General features: G+C 37.5%; 1 protein-coding gene across 11 annotated transcripts in view; it reads left to right on the plus strand.

The window, feature by feature from the left end:
- Positions 1–20,695, plus strand: part of BRIP1 (BRCA1 interacting protein C-terminal helicase 1) — a 117,791-nt gene that overhangs the window by 25,537 nt on the left and 71,559 nt on the right. For all 11 annotated transcript variants that reach the window (XR_001558973.2, XR_004309330.1, XR_004309329.1 and 8 more), the window contains exons 15-18: positions 6,998–7,157; positions 7,897–8,018; positions 17,986–18,098; positions 20,369–20,451. Coding sequence is in view for 2 of the 11 variants with exons in the window: in XM_015880606.2 (XP_015736092.1) it covers positions 6,998–7,157; positions 7,897–8,018; positions 17,986–18,098; positions 20,369–20,451 (478 nt within the window). In the remaining 9 variants the exon portion in view is untranslated. The remainder of the gene's footprint in view (positions 1–6,997; positions 7,158–7,896; positions 8,019–17,985; positions 18,099–20,368; positions 20,452–20,695) is intronic.

Genomic DNA, 20,695 nt, shown 5'->3' on the forward strand with positions numbered 1-20,695 from the left:
TGAGCATACCTTCAGATCTCGTTCCTTTGCAGCATCTACTTTGATTTCAGGACTTTTCTAAGCTCTTTCCACATTAAATGTCCTCTCTGTATTGCCTATTGTGTTCCTTAAAACAAAGAAATTACATTTTCTAAATACATTATGTTCCCTGGTTTAATCTTTGGGTTTAAAGTACAATGTTCTTTTTCCTGGCTGGATAAAAATGCTTGATAATATTTGTTCATATTTTCTGTTTTACAGTTATGGAGTGTTTCATTACAGAGATTCTATGACACTTTGAGATAGAAATTGATCTGGAATTAGTATTCTGTAAAGGACGGCTGATTAAAAGCAACACTTCACTGCTGCATGTAGCCCCACAGTGATAATAAATAGCAGGGGAAATGTGCAGTAGAAAGGGGGCACAGCCTCTCTTGAGCAAGAATAGCATCTTTGTGTGGCCTGTTTCCATTAAAATTCTGTATTAAATAAGTTTACTTTTGGCACGGAAAGAAAACAGTACCTCTTCATATGCATTTATATGTGCATTTGGTATTTTTCTCCAGTTACCCATTAACAGTGGCGAATTGATGTTCTATTCTGCAAGCAGATTTTACTTGACAAGTGAAATATTTGGGGCACAGATATTTTATTGCTCTCCTTCCATTTGAAGCTTAAAATACTTCTACTTTTTGTGTGTGTGTGTGAATAGATAAGTTATTATTTTGTTTTAGCTTAGCCATTCAAAATAATGCATTTTAAAGACCTCTTTGTATTGTGTTAGCTACGTTCCATAAACACGAAGAGATTTCTGTGAATCAGTCTATTGCTTAACCTTTCATGAAAATCTAATTGAGTGCGAACAACTGCTTGAATAATTCAATGGGCTGCCTTATTCTTGGCTGGTGTAGCCTCAGCCTGGTGCAGTGCAAGTGACTGAGTGTCATGAGGAGTTGAGGTTTTTTGGGTTTCGGTGATGGATGTGATTAATAGTAAAATCGTGCTTGAAAAATCACACAGACTGAGAAGAAAAAGGTGAAAATGAAGTATGGATTAGCTCTGACAAAGTAGGAGATGACTTGTGGCTGAGAGGTGTATTCTCTTAACGCCCTTTTGTAAACTTGTAATATTTTTTGATGATATTCCTGAACATTGGGTTTGATTGTTTTCATACAGGTCCTTTTTATTTTTTTATTATTATTGTTATTTTTAATTAAAGGATGTTCTGCTTTTTAGTGTGCTCTTTATTAATAGTTTATTAATAGCACTCATTTAGTTTATAATAATAGTTTATTAATAGTACTCATTTGGAGTACCTGTATAATGCTCATCAGAGTTTCTTGGTCGGTTCATCCAAATGTTTTCTTTCTTGTTTCTGGAAGGAAGCTCAGCTCATTCCTTTCACCTAAAGCCTTCCAGGCGGTTGGCTGTCTCTTGTCCCTTCAGTCTTGTATTCCCAGTTCTCTCTGTTTCCTTTGTATTCACTTTTAACCTCAAATGGCTCTTTTAAACATAGAAAAAGAATGAAACTACTGTTCCTGTGCCCCCTCAATGACTTGTCATTTCCCTCAAACTGAAGGCTTCTAATAGATCCTGGAGGTTCATTGTCATTCAGAGAACTTCTGAATGAATTCTGCCAACTCTGTGCATTTCCAGAATGTCTTGAGTTCTTGAAGAAGTATTTTTAATAGGAGCCTGTAATACCAGCATGTAAGTGATGTTGAAAAAGTGGGAGGAGTCCGGCAAAGGATGGTCTCCAAGTCTTCTTTGAAATGACATGAATTTGAGGCCACTAGTGTTTAAGCAACATATTAAATGCATTCATTTACTGCATTTATTTTGGGATTATCACTAATATGGAAATGGCTTAATTCTTTCAAAATAGTAGAATCATTTGACCAGGTAATTAACCGTCATGCTGAATAGAGAGCTTTGAGAGCAGGAGGTGGGTGGTTTGAAGAAAAAGTTAGAGCTGTAGTTAAGCAGTTGATTCAGCAAGCTGTGCCTCGTCCTGAAAGCTTATTAAAGATAATGCAATGCCTATGGAATTAGATACATTATAAAAACATCTGTGCCTTGGGATCTTCAGAGGATTACTTTTGTGGAAATTATGATGTTCTTTCTCCTAATGGCTTAAATTTGCAGAAGGATCTGTCAGCCTATAGATTAAATATGTATATATGTGTGTGTGTGTGTACATGTATATATGTATATGTATATATTTGCCACTGGCAGGAAGAGGAGAGGATGCAGCCAATGCAAATGCAGTGTGAGTTATCTGGTGATGTATAAAGCAGCCTGTGTTGTTTACCTGCAGACAGCCCAAATAGTGGGAAGCATTTTGTAGTAAGATGAGAAAACTGTGTTTCATTTCGATGCAGTTTCTTAATTTTTGGTACTGCAAAGTAACAAGTGCCTTACTGGAATAATGCTCGAAAGGTGATGCAAATATTCCTCTATATAGCAATGTTTGTGTGTCACTTGCACATGTTGGCGGATTAAATACTAACCCTGTTTTCTGCAAGTGACCTCCCATTTAGTCCTAAGCTCTCTTAGTTTGACCAGAGCAGAGCCAAGTGATGGCAGTCCTGGTGCTCAGCCTCAGGGCTGGCTGGATATGCCTGCTTTCCCTTTCTGAAGTTTTGTGCTGACTGTGTGTAGAACTTCTATTTGACCCTTCAAACACATTTCCAGCCCACTGGAGACACACTTTGATTTGAAGCAGTGCTTATTCAAAAAGAAAATTCTAGTAGCAAACACATGAAGAGTTCTGCATGGGAAAAGGCTTTTAGATCAATGTTAGTCCCTTGAGAATCTCTGACTTTTTGCACTAACAGTGGTGCCAATACTGTGATTTTTATTAAGAAGACACTAATGGCTGCTTTTTCTCCTCAGCTACCCTTTGTATCCAAATAACAAAGAAAACGTTAAGTATCTTTAACTGTTGAAAGCAAACATTTTATCATGAAAATGAATCACATGCAAATGGGATGAGAAAAAGTTCGGGAGGAGTGATTTTTTGGTGTTTAATGCCAGATTGAAGATGATTACAAGAGATTTGAGGAAATCTTGTGACCTTTGAAATACCTTTTGTTCATTATATAAACGTATGGGTAACAAGATGGCACATACTTATAAAGATGCACAAGGATATACACTGCAGCTATAACTGACAGTTATTAAATTAGTTAATAGTTGTTAAACTAACCAATAAAGCTAAAGTTTATTTTATCAGATGCTACTTGGTTCATGATGGCTTTTTTATCCTTTTCTGTATTGCTCTTGATCATCCTCCTTTATTCTTGTGTTCCATAGATTCCCCAAGCTCTTTTGATGGCTGGATTATTTCTATGTTCCCTTTTTAATCTATTAGTGAGGTGCAATGCAGCCGTGATATAAACCAATGCTAAAATACTGCAGGAATAATCTATATAAAGAAATGTAGTAACAGGTGGTTGTAGCGGGATACGCTAAGGAGCTGTAGATCAGAATATGTAACTCACTGTGTTATTGTGTTTTCCATGAGACCCTTCCTCATTACAGGTATTTGCTGCTTTAACAATCACCATCAAGTGCTACTGAATGCTGCAAAAAAAAAGTGCATTCCCAAACTACAGTGCAGCAGTGTGAGTGCTGCAAGTTAACTTCTTGGCTTCTTTAAGATGCTGGAAATTACAGTGAACTTGCCTCAGGGTAAAACACATTAAACAAATCTTTGGTCTTGCTTCATGACATGGGAAACCCCTAATGCAATTTTTGGCACCGAATAAAACAAAACAGCAAATGGAAAGGGGCAAAGCTTTTCCTTCGTGGACACAGGATGAGAGGATTTAGCATAGGAGCACAACATAATGGCAAGAGATGTTAAGAAAACCTTTTCCTCCATTCCTAAACTTCAAGAGTGCTTCAAAAGCTGCCTTGAAAAGGGAATGCTGACAAAAATGAACGGTAAATCTAAATACTGAGCTCAGAAGTTCTGTGGGTCATAGCTTACAGGTGTCTTTATGTTGCAGAAAGGAAAACAAGGAGAAAGCTATCAAAGTAAACATCCTTCAGTGCATGGGGAAGATGACAGATTCTTTCTAACAAGATTTTCTGCTCTCCTGGAGGAAGAGTGTTTGTTAATAAACCATTTGAGAATCCATTTTTAGGGGATTTAATAAAATATACGCAGATTGCCTTCCACTGCAGAAGCTATTATTCCCCTGGGTTGAAAAAGTGACTGACTGTGGGCATTAATGGTTGCTCCTTGTGATTCCTGGCATTATATCTTGCTCCCATTTACACTTTTCCAATCTGAAGTGAAATAAGTTTTTATGAGAACCTTGCCTTTGATTCATTGCTCTTATGAGCCATGTATGTGTTTTATATTTTATTTATTTGTACGCAGTCATGTCCATAATTCTGGTTGTTTTAGTGCCTGTGGCAATAGCCTGGGTATTGTATATGCTTGTGCATAGTTTTCTGCGCATGGGAAAGTCTTCATATCCTGGAAGTGCCATTAAATGGGAGAGGTAATAACTTTCATCAAAAACTGTAGATTTTCTGTGATGGTGATGCTATTGATTAAACAAGAAACTTGGATCTTGTATGGTCCAATAGATATGTGCCTGGAGAGGCCAACACAAAGGAGAAAAGGTATTTTCTTAAGAATTTGGAGGAAGGTTTTCTAGTGCCATCTTTTTGGTGATACGTAGAAGTTAAGCTCCTTTCAAGTGTGGGAGAAATCACAGAATCACAGAATCACACAGAATCACACAATGACCCGGGTTGGAAGGGACCTCAAGGATCATGAAGCTCCACCCCCCTGCCTGGCAGGGCCACCAAACATACACCTTTACTAGATAAGGTTGCCCAGGGCCCCGTCCAACCTGGCCTTAAACACCTCCAAGGACGGGGCATCCACAACCTCCCTGTGCAGCCTGTTCCAGGGCCTCACCACTCTCCTAGTAAAGAACTTCCCCCTGACATCCAACCTAAATCTTCCTTCTTTTAACTTAAAACCATTTCCCCTTGCCCTGCTGTTATCGGCCCTTTCCAAGAGTTTACTCCCCTCCTGGTTATAGGTTCCCTTCAGGTATTGAAAGGCTGCAGTGAGGTCACCCCGCAACCTTCTCTTCTCCAGGCTGAACAAACCCAACTCCCTCAGCCTGTCCTCATAGGGGAGGTGCTCCAGCCCCCTGATCATCTTCATAAATCTAGTGGAGCTGAGGGGTTAAGTACTTCTGGTAAGGAATCTTGTCCTTTCTGAGGCTTTGGTTCACTTAAATTAAGAAATGATTATTCCGCTAAGAATGCTTTATAAGGCTGCGACTGTGAAAAATACCCAGTGATTTCTGGAGCTGAGGTAATAGGAACAGGAGAAGGCTGGGGCAAATGATCCCCAGAACATGTATAGCTTAATAGGTGTAAAGTTCAAGTGCAGTTTTACCAAGTGCATCCTGCCTGTAGTAGCTCCCCAGCTTCCTTTTGTCAGACACGGCAAAGAGAAGGCAGAAGTGAATTTAGCACAGCCCATCAGGTGGGTGCCTGGGCAGACATTAGCTTTGCAGAAGGAAGAATGAAATCTGAAAAGCTGATAATATTACAGTCAGTGGCAGCTCTAATACACCTTAAGTGGATGTACTTAGGTGCATCATTTGTTCAGTTCTCTTCTTTACCAGAATTATCTCCACATCATGTCCAAGAACTGAGGACTTAGTGGCAGGCTGTGGATGGCCAGATGCACTGTCATTGCTTGCTCATAATATAACCCTTTCTACAAAAAGAGATTACAGACAGGATGCTGCCAGGAAATGACCCAGCTGGCAGAGAAGTGACGGGAGCTTTTAGAAGAGACGCTTTCTTTTGCAGTGACATCTGTATGTGTAGGAAATGTTAGTACTGTTCATCATTTGATCCTTCTGTGGTTGTTTGGGAATAGTGTCCCAACACCAGTGGGTAATCAGGGTTTCCTGAATAGGAGCTTGAACAAAGCTAGTCAACATGTGAAAAGCAATGCCTGCTTTGTCCCCACTGATCTGGATGTGCCTCAAAAGGTACCAACCCAAGTACTTAACAGCAGAGAATAAATTCAGATCTAGTGTTAAGAGTGTGAAATATGTAAGTGTTCTTCTATTAAGAAATGAATTTAGCAAACATACAGAATGCTTTGTTGGTTCTTTTCTGGAGTGCATCAAAGAGGCAAGTGGGTTAGGAGCCAAGGGATGCTTCAGCTCTTGAGCACTGTGTTGGGACTGGTGCTGGTTCCAGATGGAACACTTTATACAGCCTGGAGCAAAATAGTGAGCAAGTCGATGAATGGAGCTGAGGGAAGTATGGACAAATTAGGAGTGTAACCCGTATTGTGGAATCTGTTTATTTAAAGTCTTCTGTACCTACAGAGCATAGCAACTCTACTGCCCAGCAGTCAGTGATGGCGCACTGAACACTATGATGAGTGAGATCAAGTATTTACTTTCTGTCCACTGAACCAGATCAACTCAGTTCATGATGAAATGTATTGGTTGCATTTCTTTGGTCTGAGGGAAAGTGCTGTGCACCATCAAGCAAATATATTAGGTGAAGGAATGACTTTTGCTCCCTACTTTCATAATATTCAGTCTAGAAACTGATGGGAAAAAGACATGATGGCAGCTAACCACAAAATTGACCCCTGCCCACCTGAATTCAGTTTCTGTAATGCTTCTAGACTTAGCTTTATGTAATGCAATACATATTCTTATTATGCTCACAGTATATATAGAACAAGCTTACAGGATTTGACTGTGTGCTGATTTGGAGTAAAATAGTGCAGTTCAGAATCTGGTAGCTATAACAAAGCTGACAGGACCTTGTAGCAGAGGAGGCTGTTGATAAATACCTACATCAATGCCAGTGTTGCATAGCTGTGGAACTTGTTTTCATAAATGCAAGAACTGAATAGTACAGTTGCACTACAGTAAGTGTCAGTGCTTTATTTGAACATTTTGAGGAACTGGCAATTTATTTCAACTCTTCTGGATTTTTCTTTTTTCAGCTGTTGGACAAATTGAAAGATCGCTGGATACACACTGGCTTGTGGAGAAACCTGGAGCTTGTCAAGACAGTCATTGCAGAGCCTCAAGGAGGAGCAAAAAGCGATTTCGATGAACTGCTGAAAATATACTACGATGCAATAAAATTTAAAGGAGAAAAAGGTACTTTCTGCAGACAAAATAGTTACTCTGTCTTTTCAAGTTAAAAATAAAAGTGATATTATTCTTAACAGTTATAAGATATGGATAAACACTTAAGTTTAGTTTATCTTAATAAATTATTGTTATAAATTAGGAAGATTAAGAGCTATTTTCATTGTTGCATGCGGATAAAGGGACACAAAGAATGCTGCTCAATCCTGATAGTGCTATCCAAGAGGCAGTGAACTGTGTAGGAATGTGTGCTTGTGTGACCAGCAGGGTGCAGACTGGCTTCTCAAAGGATCATTTCTACGATACATTGCACAGCTTTGATTTCTCATCTTATATTACAGCTACTGTAGGATTTCTTTTTGAAATACCTGAATATTAGTATAAAGAATAAAGGATGGTAGCATGTCAACAACAACATAGTTTTTAGAATGCAGAATTGAAAGTTTTAAATTTGAAACGCTGTAGTAAATGCATATGCTTTATGCATAGTTAAGTACCACTATCTTCTATTATGGAAAATTATTTTGCTACTTGTATTAAAAATCACAATTTTATTGACGAAAATACAGTTGATCTCATCTCTCTAACAAAAAACACTTCAGATATTAAATCCCCTCACCTTTTCCAGACAGATACACAATGTATTATGCTGTATTATATTGAACTTTTAAAAGATACTGCTGAAACTTTCTTTTGATGTTCACTTTACCCCTGGGAATGATGCGTATCCCTCTTCGGCTTCTTCAAGATGGAGCACTCCTAATAGCTGTGTGCAGAGGAAAAGTTAGTGAAGGCTTGGATTTCTGTGATGAGAATGCCCGAGCAGTTATAACCATAGGTATTCCGTTTCCAAATGTGAAAGACCTTCAGGTAGGATTTCAATATCTAATTGAAAGAGTTATGTTTTTTTTATATCCTGTTTGAAATACAAAATATACACAACATTTGTTGGAAATGTTTCTGTCAGTCGTATTTGAATTCTTTATTCCTTTCTATACAGTTAAGAGGAGGAACAGCTCAGCATGTTTTGTTGACCCATTTCTGTAATATTAAGTACGAGTATATCTTGCTAGGTAAAAATATTGTAGATTTATTTGATGTTGCTTGTGAAGGCTTTTACATTGTTGAAGTGCTTCTTTCTTTGCCTAAAAGTGGTATTCTAATGTGTGTCCAATTAAAGAAACTTAAGACTATTTGCGTTATTCAGGAAATGGCCAAAGCAACTTCCCGTTGCTTCCACATTGCGGTTTAATTACCCGCGTCGAGACTTCCTTTCTTTTGACTTCAACAGAGCTCGTCTTGTAGTTAGATGATGTTCCATGAGAGCAGGCAGTTTCTAGCTGAGGCCAGGCATTTATTAAGGAAAAGAAAGCCAGTGAATATGGAAAAGTATTTTCCTAGACTTTCTTTCTACTTAATGAAATAAATGTATATTATTAACTTGTATGGAAGGTCACTAAAAATAAGCTAAGTGTGTGATGCTTCACTGCTGACACTTTTCTTCTCAGTATGATGGCCACTCTCTCTGTTTTATCTTTTTGTGTACCTATTAGAGCATTTTTAGACTTCTTTGTGATAATAAGAAACAAGTATCACAGAAGAAATATAAGAAACAGCTGGATTCTTGTTATTAATAATGCCAAATCAAACAAGAAAACCATAGGTCTGAACTGGAAAGCTCAAGCTTTGGTTTTAGAGATGTGTTCTGAGCTTAAGTGAACAGCCAAAGACTTCTTTGTTGTCTACAGCATGTGCCTAGTTAAAGCCTTGGTAGGAAAAACCCACATCCTATGAGAACTAGTAGGGTTATGTTAGCAGTGGCTGCCTGGTGTGGTGTTCTCTCAATGTTTGCATAACTTTCTTGAGGCGCTTATTCAGCCATAACATTTTTTCTTCTACTAAAACATAATACCCTGTCCTTTAGTATAAAAACACATACATTCAAAGAAAATTCATCCCAGTTTCTAGAGTTAGAAATGCTTTGTTTTAGAAGTGTTCTCTTAAATGATATTTTGGAAACACTTGGTCTGTAGTAGAGCTGGAACAGTTACATTTTGCTATAAATGATTTCCAGAATGTCAATATTTTTCTATCCTAAATTATACAAAATTGAATTGAAAAGTATGTGTCAACGGTGAATTATGCTCACAATGGATTATGTTCTTTCAGGTTAAAAATACTGCTTCAGATTTTTCTTTTGGATATGACCAAATATGTATTATAATAAAAATGTGGGCAGTGCACCTCATTACCGATAACAGTTCCAAAATACAAATGTTAGGTTTGTCTTTCTCTCTTTTTTTTTTTTTTTTAAATCAGACTGAAGAAAACCTCTAAATTTTTAAGTAAGGATAGAAAGAGTAGCTGCCAAATTGCGCACGGCTAAAGGTTTGTATGCGTATATTTAGATACAGTAATGCACAAAGCACTGCACTGATCAATTCTAAATGAGAGAAGGGCATGCACTGGTCTCTTAACATCAGATCTGAGGAGCTGGCTGGTGTGTGGTACTGCTGCTAGAATAGTGCTAGGGAAAACTGTTCTTACTGGGAATGTGTCTCTTGCTCAACAGCTTGGATTCAAAGTGATATCCAACTAGCAGCATTTCCCTGCAAGTTAAATAATGCTCTCTTTGGTCTAAGGCTTTCGTTTAGTGGGTACCTCAAGAAGTTCTGGATTAGTGCATGCTGCTTTTACCACTGAAGCTCTTGTAGTCAGCTGGATAACGAAGGCTACACAGAAAGCTGAAGCTGTAGTGCTGCTTGGGGTGAAAAAAATGTAATAAAAATGGCATAGAAAAGTATGTGCTATGTCATTTAAAAAAAAAAAAAAAAAAAGAGGTAAATTTTATGCAAAACCCAGTGTGATATCTAAGTGCTGCGGGCTAAATGATACTTGCACCATTCTCTTTGTGGTGCAGCTTCGTTTTCTAACCATGCTTATTAAAATTAGATCTTAATCCTTTGAAACTGAAATGGGAATAGGGTTTTAAAGTGAAAGTTGATGTTCAAATGCTTGCTTTAAACAGTGGAAATAATTAATAAAAATTATCATGACACATAATTGCAGTATTTTATTAAAATAGTTTTTTCTATTCAGTATTGTTTTTGAGGCATAGCAGTTGTGTTTGTCAGAGTAAGAACACAACAATTCTCTATTCCAGGTACATGTGAGTGACTTTCTTTTAGGGTGTTTGATCTTCATTTGAATGAACAATTTCTTCATTTGAAACCCTTTTTTTTTCTCCTGGGTTTTAAGAATCCAGATTTTAAAATAGTAGAGGACACTGTTTTATTATCTTTTTTCTTTTTGTGGGATTATATGAAATGCAAGTACCTAAATGAAATGCTTCAGAGCACATAGTTAAGGCATTTGCTCTTATGATGTATGTGGCTAGTTAAATCAGAAGATAGGCTGAACAGTGATAAATGTAAAACTTCCAGCTCTGAAGATTTGTCTGGTGCTTAGATTCTGTGGAGGTTATTCTAAAGATAGGGACACAAGTCAAGTTAGACATAAGTAGACATACACCTGTGGAAACAGTTGCATCTATTGTTTTATAAAGCAGCTGATGCTCAGTAGATGTACTGAAGAAACTGGTGAGATTATTAATAATGATATCCCTTTATAAATAGAAAATGCAAGTAGTTAACAATTCCCTAGGAAAATTCACAAGATAATTATGGAATTGGTGTAAATCACAAAATGTGCATTCTCTGTGTAAAACCACACTTGTTTGTCTGCTTTTTGGGTAGCAAAAGTCCTCTTAAGACTCAGTTCTATAACCCCTTACTCCTGCACATAGCTCTTACTCGTGTGAGTAATCCCTTTAATAATACTGGACTATGCACAGTCATAAGGGTTTATTGAATTGTGCCTTTGGAGACCGATATTTTATGTTGGCAGCTTGATGTTGGCTCATCTCCACTAATATTACTTGTCTGTGATCAACCTGCTTTCTAAATATGTTTTATGGCTTGTAACCCGATGCTGATTCCAGTGAACGTTAATATTAGAGAACATAAATAACGTGGCAGAAAAAGATGCATAATCCCACGTACATGTTATCTGATGTTAACATACTATTCATTCATTCCTGTTACATGTTTTGAATTGTAGCATTTTGGATCTAAACATCATTCTTGGACAAGAAACTCATCACCAAATATGATGTAAAATATCCAAAGTTATGTTCTCCACATGTGTGTTGTAAATATATGGTACAACTTCAGGTGTTAAAAGGAGAGTGTTTGGTCTCCTTCAGTAACTGTATGCTTTTGTATGTTGCATTATTTTGTGTAGAACCTTTAAGGAACATATTTTTTTTTTCTTTTCCAGTTGCTTCACTTAAGCATTTTAAGCATTTGACATCTTACATTCACTCACTGTCACATAGAGAAGAGTAAAGCTCTTTGTCAGTGTTAGGAAGAAAGCAATGATTAGGGTTCATAAGTGTACTTAATAATAACAATACTGTGTTAAGAAAGAGAGGCCAGACCTGTAATTCTGTATGATTGAAAATGGTTTCATATTGCTGAAGAATCAGGTTGCTAAAGCAAAAAATATAAAAGAAATGTTGAAGTATTGCTTAAAGCTACGGTGCTCTCAATGGTGGGGTTTGGCTCTTGTGAAGCAGGAAAATGTATTTCAGAGCCAAAAATGACTTCTTTGGCTGTGACCAGGATTTCCTCTGCCCACCTCTGGGACCTGAAACTAGAGGTAGGAAAATCTGATTTTGGAGCCAAGTGTGACTTGTTTAGTTCAAGTCATAATTTACTGCTTTTACTTTGGGGACCTGAAAATAAAGGAACTCGCTATGAAATGTTGATAATGGGCGGCTCTGAAGTGCAAGCATTAAGCTAACTTTCCCAGGGAGCATTTCTTCACTTCCACCTTTCCAGATGCTTCTGATCGTAGTACAGTAGAATGTACATAATCATATAACAGCAAAGAGAACTTAGCAAAATAGAGAGGAAAACACAGTCAAACCCTTTAACATCAATAGATGCACAGAACAAAAATGAACTTAATAAGGCTGGACTTCCTGTGCTATGGCACGACTTGAAAAATGTAGCTGAGTTTGCTGTTAATGAGAAGTATTTCCCATCATTGCCATACTGTGATTATGAACTATGATAACACATTTTTTCTTTGCTTTTTCCAGCGACGTATTTTGTAGTACATGAAGGAAGACTTCATTTCAATTACAATTCTCTTGGTTACGTGCAACTTCAAGCAGCTGTAAGGGCTGAATTTTTTCCCATCTTCTGGTGGGATCAAAAAATTGACATATTTGTACCATTTCAAATGTTTCTGAGAAACTTTGCCTCATCTTTCCTGTCAAATTTGATGTCATAAGAGCCTAAAATGTGCGAGATACCATTTTTGGATGACCTGACATCAATGTGATTTAAATGATTGTAAGAAATGATCTTTTTTTTTTTTTTTGGTGTGATTATTTATCTTAATGGTTTTCTGAACCTGAGCTGTGTTTACTTTCTCCTTCACTCCAATACTGGGGAGGGGGGGGGGGAAATAGAAAGTAAGGAGCAGAGATGAATGAGTAAAACTTTCATAGGAAAGCCATGCCTTGTAGTATTTTATGTATTGAATGTCTAAGGGGAACATACTGAGAGGGGTAAAAGTGCAATGTATGTACATTCTGTACACTTGTGTGCACTTAGATCTCTTTCTTCCATGCCACACTTCTTATTCAATTTTAATTTATATTTTATTTGTAAAGTTGCTTCTTAAAGTAACAAATATGTAAGAAAGAAATGGAGCATTGGAATGTGCAGTTTTAGGTAGTAAGCCTATAGGAGTTATATCAATACACTTACTGGGGCAATTTGTAAAAGAATTTGGCCAATCCCATCTTGCAGCACCATACCGACAATATTTCAGTCTGCTCTGATGTTATTTATGAAGGAGTAAGGCAGTGTGCTGAGTCACACCTTTACAAGGTGGCTGGCTCTGAATCTTGTGCACCTCCATCACTTTTCTTCCTCTCCCCTTAGGAAAAGGTCAGGAGATGGAGCTACTCTTGTTACCAAATATGTATATGGAAGTGTATATTGAAATGAGCTTTTTCCTTAAGATTATTTTTATGTCTCATCTCAATAAAAGTTCGGTAGAGGTGAGGTCTTGTTTTGCCTTGCTATAACGCTTCACAGGCAATGCAATAAATAGGTGATGGCGTGGCAGCTGCTTACATCAGCAGGAAGTGAGAAGGTATCACAGAAGATTCCCACCTTTCCTGAAACAAGAATGGTTGTAGTAAGTCAAAGCTATCTGCTCTTTTCTTAAGTGGAGGCTCCATTTATGGGAGTAGCTGCAAAATCCTGTGGAATAGGGCATTCCTGTGGCTAAGCAAGGTAACGTTTCAGTTCAGCTTTACTTGTAAGGCTGCTGGATGGCATTTTTCTTCTACTGGTGCAAGGCTAATGTCAATATGCTGCCATAGATTACAGAAATCATCTCTGAATATATCTGGAAGTTAAGCCTTTGGATAAATAATATCACAAATCAAAACTTTACCTTTAATAGTTTACTTTTATGATCCATAAAAAATTCCGAAGTGATTTTCTTGTGTTTATCTTATCCTTAGCAAGTAGCGCTGACCTTTAAGTTTTTACTTCACTGTCAAAGTATGTTGAAAGCTTTAAAAGTGAAGCTATCACCTTGGGGATTTGTAAGGATGACTGACACTTACCACTTCACCTCTGCCGCAGCGGCACTGAGCGTACACAGCAGCGTTGTACCTCAGGGGAAGCTGCTTGATTTTTTTTCACTTCTGCTTCAGTGGAAATGGATTGAATTTTCTCTTCAGAGCAGAGTTTTGGTTGCATTAGATTTTAATCAAGTCACTTGTTCACAGTCCCTCCAAGCCTACAAGACTGAGATGAGTAGATGGGCCTGGGGTGAATGTGCTACAAGGTTTGTCAAACCGTAAAACTCCAGGATCTCAGAGATGCCACATGGTGTAGTTGACAATACTCAAAGTGTTCAGAGGCTGCAGCATTACATAAGCTTCCCATCTCTTTAACACTGGGATTAAGAGCGAGAATACTTGGGAAGCAGATAGTCATAAAATAAACTGTGAGTACATAACGCAGGAAATACGGCTTTGCATAAAGTGGTACTGCTGATTTTCTTCCCTGAAGGTAGTGCTGGCCAGTTGGTAGAATCTGATATGCCATAGAGTGGCTTTGCTGCTCAGAATTGTTGATTTGAATTGGAAGCCCCTGGAGGGGCACAGGTGGTTCACCTGCTAAAGAGACTTGTGCAGGATGGACCTGCAGCTCTAAGCACTGTCTCCAGCCCCAACAAGCTTTTCACAGTATTTGGTGTTCCTTTGCTCACAATTTTGTTTTCTTTTTTTGTTTTAAATGTATTGTGTGTGAAAGCAGAATAGTGTGTTATTTATGTATCTGGTTGCAGTATTTAGATACATGAATTGGTTAGAATGGCCTTAAGAAGCAATTGTAATACGCAGACTAGCTTAATAAACGTTAGGTGATGAGCATATGCTTATTTCATAATGTTATATGTGTTATTGCTGTCTGTACTTGGAATGCCTGGAGCATTTGAAGATAATCTTACTGTAGTGACTTTCTCCTGTGGGCTAAGAAGTTGAGGTGTTGTGTTTAGATGAGTGAGGCTCAAGATTCACCTATGTCTGTATACATGCATTATTTAGTCTTAAATCTCACAGATAATGTTACTACTTTTAAAGCAAGGAGGGAAAAGTTAAATGCTGTACCAATGTACAATGTTAGATACAGCCACATTATGTTCATTTTGAATACACCTGGTTCTGCCTGGCAAAGGCTGCAGGCTTCTGCAGGTACATGTGCCTGTTTTGGGAGTCAGAAATGATCTCTACTCTTTTAAGCTTCATGTCATATTCTGACAAATAGAGTCCACAGTAACTACGGTATAAACCCACTTTGTTACTTATTTACATATCACTTGAATTAGTCTGAGTTTTTTCAGGTGAAGTACTGTTGTTTATCCTATTTTCCTGAGTAGTCAACATTTAGGATGTAGTATAATGAGAATCATAGAATGTTCAATGCAGTTGTTGGGAAAAAAAAGCAAACTCATTATATTAAGTTGGATTAAAAAAAGAACATTCAAAAATTCTTTGGAGGTGTATTAGAATTCGCCTCAAAAGCTTTTTCCAAGTCACGATTAGAAAAGTTTGTTCATGGCATTTACTTTTTGTTGCTATTTCTCAGTTGATATTCCGTACTGAAAGATGTCGAACTAATTAAGCATTAAAAGAACGAGCGGTTAGCAGGTATAATGCTGTTAGACTTCAGTAAATGTGAATGTGACCGTGACCTCCCAGATAGATCAAAGCCTAATCTGTCTGACAGCTACAAGATGGCAGAGCTTGCCACGGGCCTTCTGCTGCTGCCTGCTGAAGCTATTTGTCTGTAAAGCATGCCTGATAGCTAAGAGTATATTTTTAAGGATGAACAGGTAAAAGTAAAAGGCTGTCTTTTGACATTTTAACTAATCCCTTCTAGCCTGTGGTTTACTGCACATTTAGGATATTTGCTAGCAGGAGAGACTGGCTTTTTCACATATGCAACATGTCATTTTGAATCGGGCGTTGATTTGATGTTTGATAATGTAAGAGTTATACAATGAAATAGATTCTGATTGCATTAAAATGACATGCCCTGGCCTTTTACCTTTCGTAGACTTATAATGAAAACTGAACTCTCAGGAACGTAAGTTGTCATCTCATGCTGAGACATGATCATCAAAGTGAGAAAAAACCCAATGTTTATTTTCTGTTAACCCTTTATTCATTAAGATAGAAAAGATGTTTTAGCCATTTAAACCAAGGCAATACTGATTTATTGTTTTTTATCATTTGAGACATGGAATGCCATTGTTGATGGGCATTACAAGTCGTGTACATTTGCGTAACACTAATATGTATCAGGTTGTAGTAACAGTGTATTTTATTTACGGGATAATACATTGTAATGGAGATGACCTGCCTGTTCTGCCTTCTGTTACCATTTGCCATTGGTTAGGCTTTAAAGACTTCGGTGAAGTCTCCAACCTCATTTTCAATGTTGAGGAATACCCTGTTGTTCCTCCAGTTAGCACTTACGTATGTGGAAATGCTCAGTTATGCTTTGGTTCCTTCTTAAAGATTGGTATTAATGCTCCTAAGCTGCTTGGAAGAAATCATCTTCTGTTTTGAACATTACAAAGGAGACCTCGTATGCCAGTCAATAAATTCAGGGTGACTGGAAGAAATAATAAATCTGTGAAATCAAACTGAATTTATTTTCTGGCTGTAAAGATTGAATTTGTAAATTTGACAGGCAATTTAAAGGGCATAAGTACATAAAAGAAAATTTCTTATCCAAATCCAACTTGAAAGTTACCTGTCAGAAGAGGTTAGAAGTCTGCTGTTTTCTCTCCTGAAGCGTGTCCTTTCACTTGTCAGTTTAGAAAGGTTAATACTGTACAAAAGAGCAAAGGAAGGGCCCTTTTTGGTGTAGTTTTGTTTATTTAAAAAGAAATATTCAACAAATGCAACCATCACCTCCCCCACCATCATGAGAAATTCTTTTACCATTTGTATAACTGTGTATAATGTTCACTTAACCAACTCTTGTTCAGGTCAGGCAGTTCATGTGTAGTTGTCCAGGTGATCAGAAAAGGGAATTGAGGAATTTATTTCACAGTTGTTGTCGCAGCTACCTCTGGAGCAGCTGGGAGAGGCTGCTGCTTCTAAATACTTCCTAGCCCGAAGTCCTCAGTTGCTTAATATTGCATCATACAGCAGAAGGTAGTGGCCAGCAGGAGCTCAGCAAGTGCAGTCATAACCAGGCTAAACAAGGCAGCTTCGCTCCGGGGATACTGTTGCAGCTTAAGCCAATTACGTGGCTGCTCTGAATTTACTTCAAATTGTGCCATTAGAGTGTATTTTTCTGCACTTCAAACATGCCTTGAAAGACTGAGTAAATATTAGAACACTCTACGTCTGCCTCATATGAACTGTGAGTAATGTGGGTATTAATGATCGTCCTGATGAGTGTGGTGGAATTCATTCTTTTGTGGCTGGAGCAGCTTGCTGCATGCTGGGTACTGATGCTGGTAATAAGGCAGTGTCCTGGCATGCATTCTGGTTAATAATTGAAGTACAGCTACTAGCAACCAACATTCAGGGGGTTCTGCAGCAAAATAGATTATAGAGCTGCTGTCTTCTGGAGCTTCCAGCATTTCCTTTTGGCACAACAGAGGAATTCCCAACTTCATAACCCACTGATTGCAAACTTGAGCCTTGTAGTTAAGGGGCTTTCTTGGCTACAGATATCTGAGACCTTTTGAATGTTTTATGGTTAGAAATGTTCTGTGTATTAAGTCACTGTTGCTAAAGCACTCCTGAAGTGTTTATGTAATACAGGTGCAGTCTTCTGTGTTGTGGAATTTGTATTGAATGTTTTCAAATTCCAATTGCTTCATAGCAAATCTGACGATACGTTTCCAGTTTATTGTATTTGGTCCATTTAAACTGCAGGTATGAATCAGTTGCATATTTTGAATTTGGCAGCTTGCAACATTGAAGTCTTTACTGCATCACAATGTCTTTACTGCATCACAATTGTGGATAAATGATAACTGTGGACAGAACTTGTGAGACTTCCCATGGAATCGGTGTTGTTTCTAATCTTTTTTATCTAACAAGCTCTCTTTTTTTCCCCTTATAATATTCACTGATTAAATCTTGGATTCTTTTTCCATTCTAGCATATTTCCTTTTCAAAATGATAATCACAAACAATATTTTGTGATTTCTTCTGTAGGTCGAATTAAAGAGGAAATACAATGATCAGCACAAAACTACAAGAGGCCTTTTACCAGGGAGCCAGTGGTACGAAATCCAAGCTTACAGGGCTCTGAACCAGGCCCTGGGAAGGTGAGATAAACCTTGTGTGATTAAGAACACGCATATTTGTAGAACTTTTTGCATGTGACGTCTTCAGTGATTGATTCCTCATTATTAACACAGGGTAAATCACACCAGAAAACTCATGTTGCATAAATCAGCTATTCATGTGCTCTGTACTGGCAGCTGTCTGCTTTTGTTGTGCATTTGAGCATTGTTAGAGTTCAGGATTTAAGTTTTTCATTCTACATTGCTAGGCTTCAGGTTTATTTGTTATTATTCTAGATATAAAGAAAGGAAAGTATTTGCAAAGGAGGAATAATTATTGAGTTTATAAATCAAATGAAAGTTCTTAGGTCTTTTTAAATGTACTAATTATACTCTTGGTGAGTTTAGAATATATATTTTTTAATGTTAAGCCTACAGTATTTTTGAAAGGGATAAAAAAAAAATATATATATATATATTTTTTTTTTTGCAGGCCTTTGCTAAAGGTCAATTCAATTATCATGCTTGCTGATCTCTTTCCTGATTTAGAAGTGGTATAGCTAGCTTTCTCAAATGAAATAATACCCTCAAATTTTATTAACAGGACAGAATTAGTTCATCCTTCCCCAGCAATGTTTACCATACGCAGACACAGCTATCTATCAGCTGTATCCAGTGTAGATGCTGTGCATGTATGTATGATATACATCTGTATGGTAGATGCACAGACACATTTATAGACAACATCTAGTGATATGAATCAAGGTTTAGAAACAAACTTGAGACAGCATAGTGTAAGTAAATAAAATCTCATTGTAAATTCTAGTTGCTGGTATTTTAAGCTCCTCTTAGTTATAATTAGCTAAGAAAAAAAAAACTACTGGAAGTGGTGGAATGCTAGTATTAAGAAATGAATTTGAAGCTACGTCATTGTGAAATAAATTGCAACCTAATTCTAGCTCTAGTAAAAATTGCTTGTTGTATCATTTGTCGTGTAAATAAACTTCATGCTAGTCAGAATTTAACAGGGGAAAATAGTCTTCCATTCTGAAATAAACATGTAAATAGCGTGCGTTATTGTTGGACTAAGTCCTTACTGGCTGAGGTTTGGTGAAGGATGACGGCAAATGATGTCTATTTTTATAAAAACAGAACAGCCCACTAAGCTGTTATAAATCAGAGTGCAGCTTCTTGTGACAGCCAGAGGAAGTAGTTGCTGTAGATACACAAACAGTAGTTGCTGTGGATGCCTGCAGGGATGGAAGTGAGCAGAAACATGCTAGTCCTCAGTCTGACACTTTTCTCTTAATTCAGTGCTCTCACAGTATATGAAGTAACACACGTCTTTGAAATGAAATAGCAGCCTTTGGGAATTGCACAGATGGTGTGTATGGCCAGGTGACACCGTGCAATGAATTCCTTGCAGTGCTGCTCCTCCTGGAAGAGCAGGATGTCTCTCCAGTGCGTGTCATTCATCTAAACTATGAGTTAACCCTTATCCAAGCAATATAAAAATGAGAGGTGGGAAGAAGTTTCTGAAAGAAGTTGTGATAGCTTGTGGAGAGATCTCAAATACGAACAATTACTGTTTCTACAGAGTCACCATTCCTGTGTTAAGCCCTGGCTGATACACTTGTGTTTTCATGTATGTCATGAAGATGTTTTCAAACATCTTCAGAAATTGTCCTCTTCTTAAGCAATGGGGTAATAATCCTGAACTATCACTGACAGATTCTTTTCCATATTTCACTCATGTTATTATTGGGGGGCATCCTAATAATGTTAGAAATACCAACGCATGTGAAGTGAATACTGGAGTATTTTTGTAAGTCTGTAAAACCTCAGCTACAAACTAAGCAGTATCACCCACAGCTTTGATCTGCACCGTTATACTCTGCATTATGAAAATGCTTAGTTACTTTAAAGAAACCCATGTGCTTGCCATTGCATCCCAGATCATTTTCTTTTCTCCATTTTTCTTACGTTTCCTCCTTTCAGTATTTAATTTGTCCAGTTGAAGAGCTGAGAACAAATATGTGGTTTGATTAGATGCTGAGTATTTGTTTTTAATTTGTTTTCACATAGTAATAGAAATGAAGGAAAATTTAGCTTCTGTGATATACTCTGGTAGTGTCGTTCATTCATCCAGAATGGACATCATTTGCTGTAAGGGAGAAGGCAAACTCTTTGTGTATTTTTGCATGTATCCCAACAGGCTGACTCTTTCCAATTTCTCCTGTCGGATCCCTGCAGTTTTTTACTATACGGCCTCTAGTTTTACAGACGTTCTTTTTTTTGTTGCTTGCCTGTAGGTGTATAAGGCATAGGAGTGATTGGGGTGCCCTTATCTTAGTTGATGACCGCTTCCGGAATAACCCTAACAAGTACATAACTGGTAAGCTGTTGTTAAATAATGATAATTTTTTGGGAAAGTTCCTATTAACAAATCAAGCTTACAGAAATATGATTCTACAAATATAAGGTAACAGAGTATAGCCATGAAACTAAAAATCTGCAGTTGAAAAAGAATTGCTTAGGAAACGATGTACTGTGTGTCTTTGTTCCTGATCTGTTTGGAAAAGAGATCTATAAAGGAGTAAACAGATAATGTTGCTGTCTAGTCAGCAGGTGGAGCTCAG

This window comes from Coturnix japonica, chromosome 19, assembly GCF_001577835.2.
Source record: "Coturnix japonica isolate 7356 chromosome 19, Coturnix japonica 2.1, whole genome shotgun sequence".
NCBI classification, from domain to species: domain Eukaryota; kingdom Metazoa; phylum Chordata; class Aves; order Galliformes; family Phasianidae; genus Coturnix; species Coturnix japonica.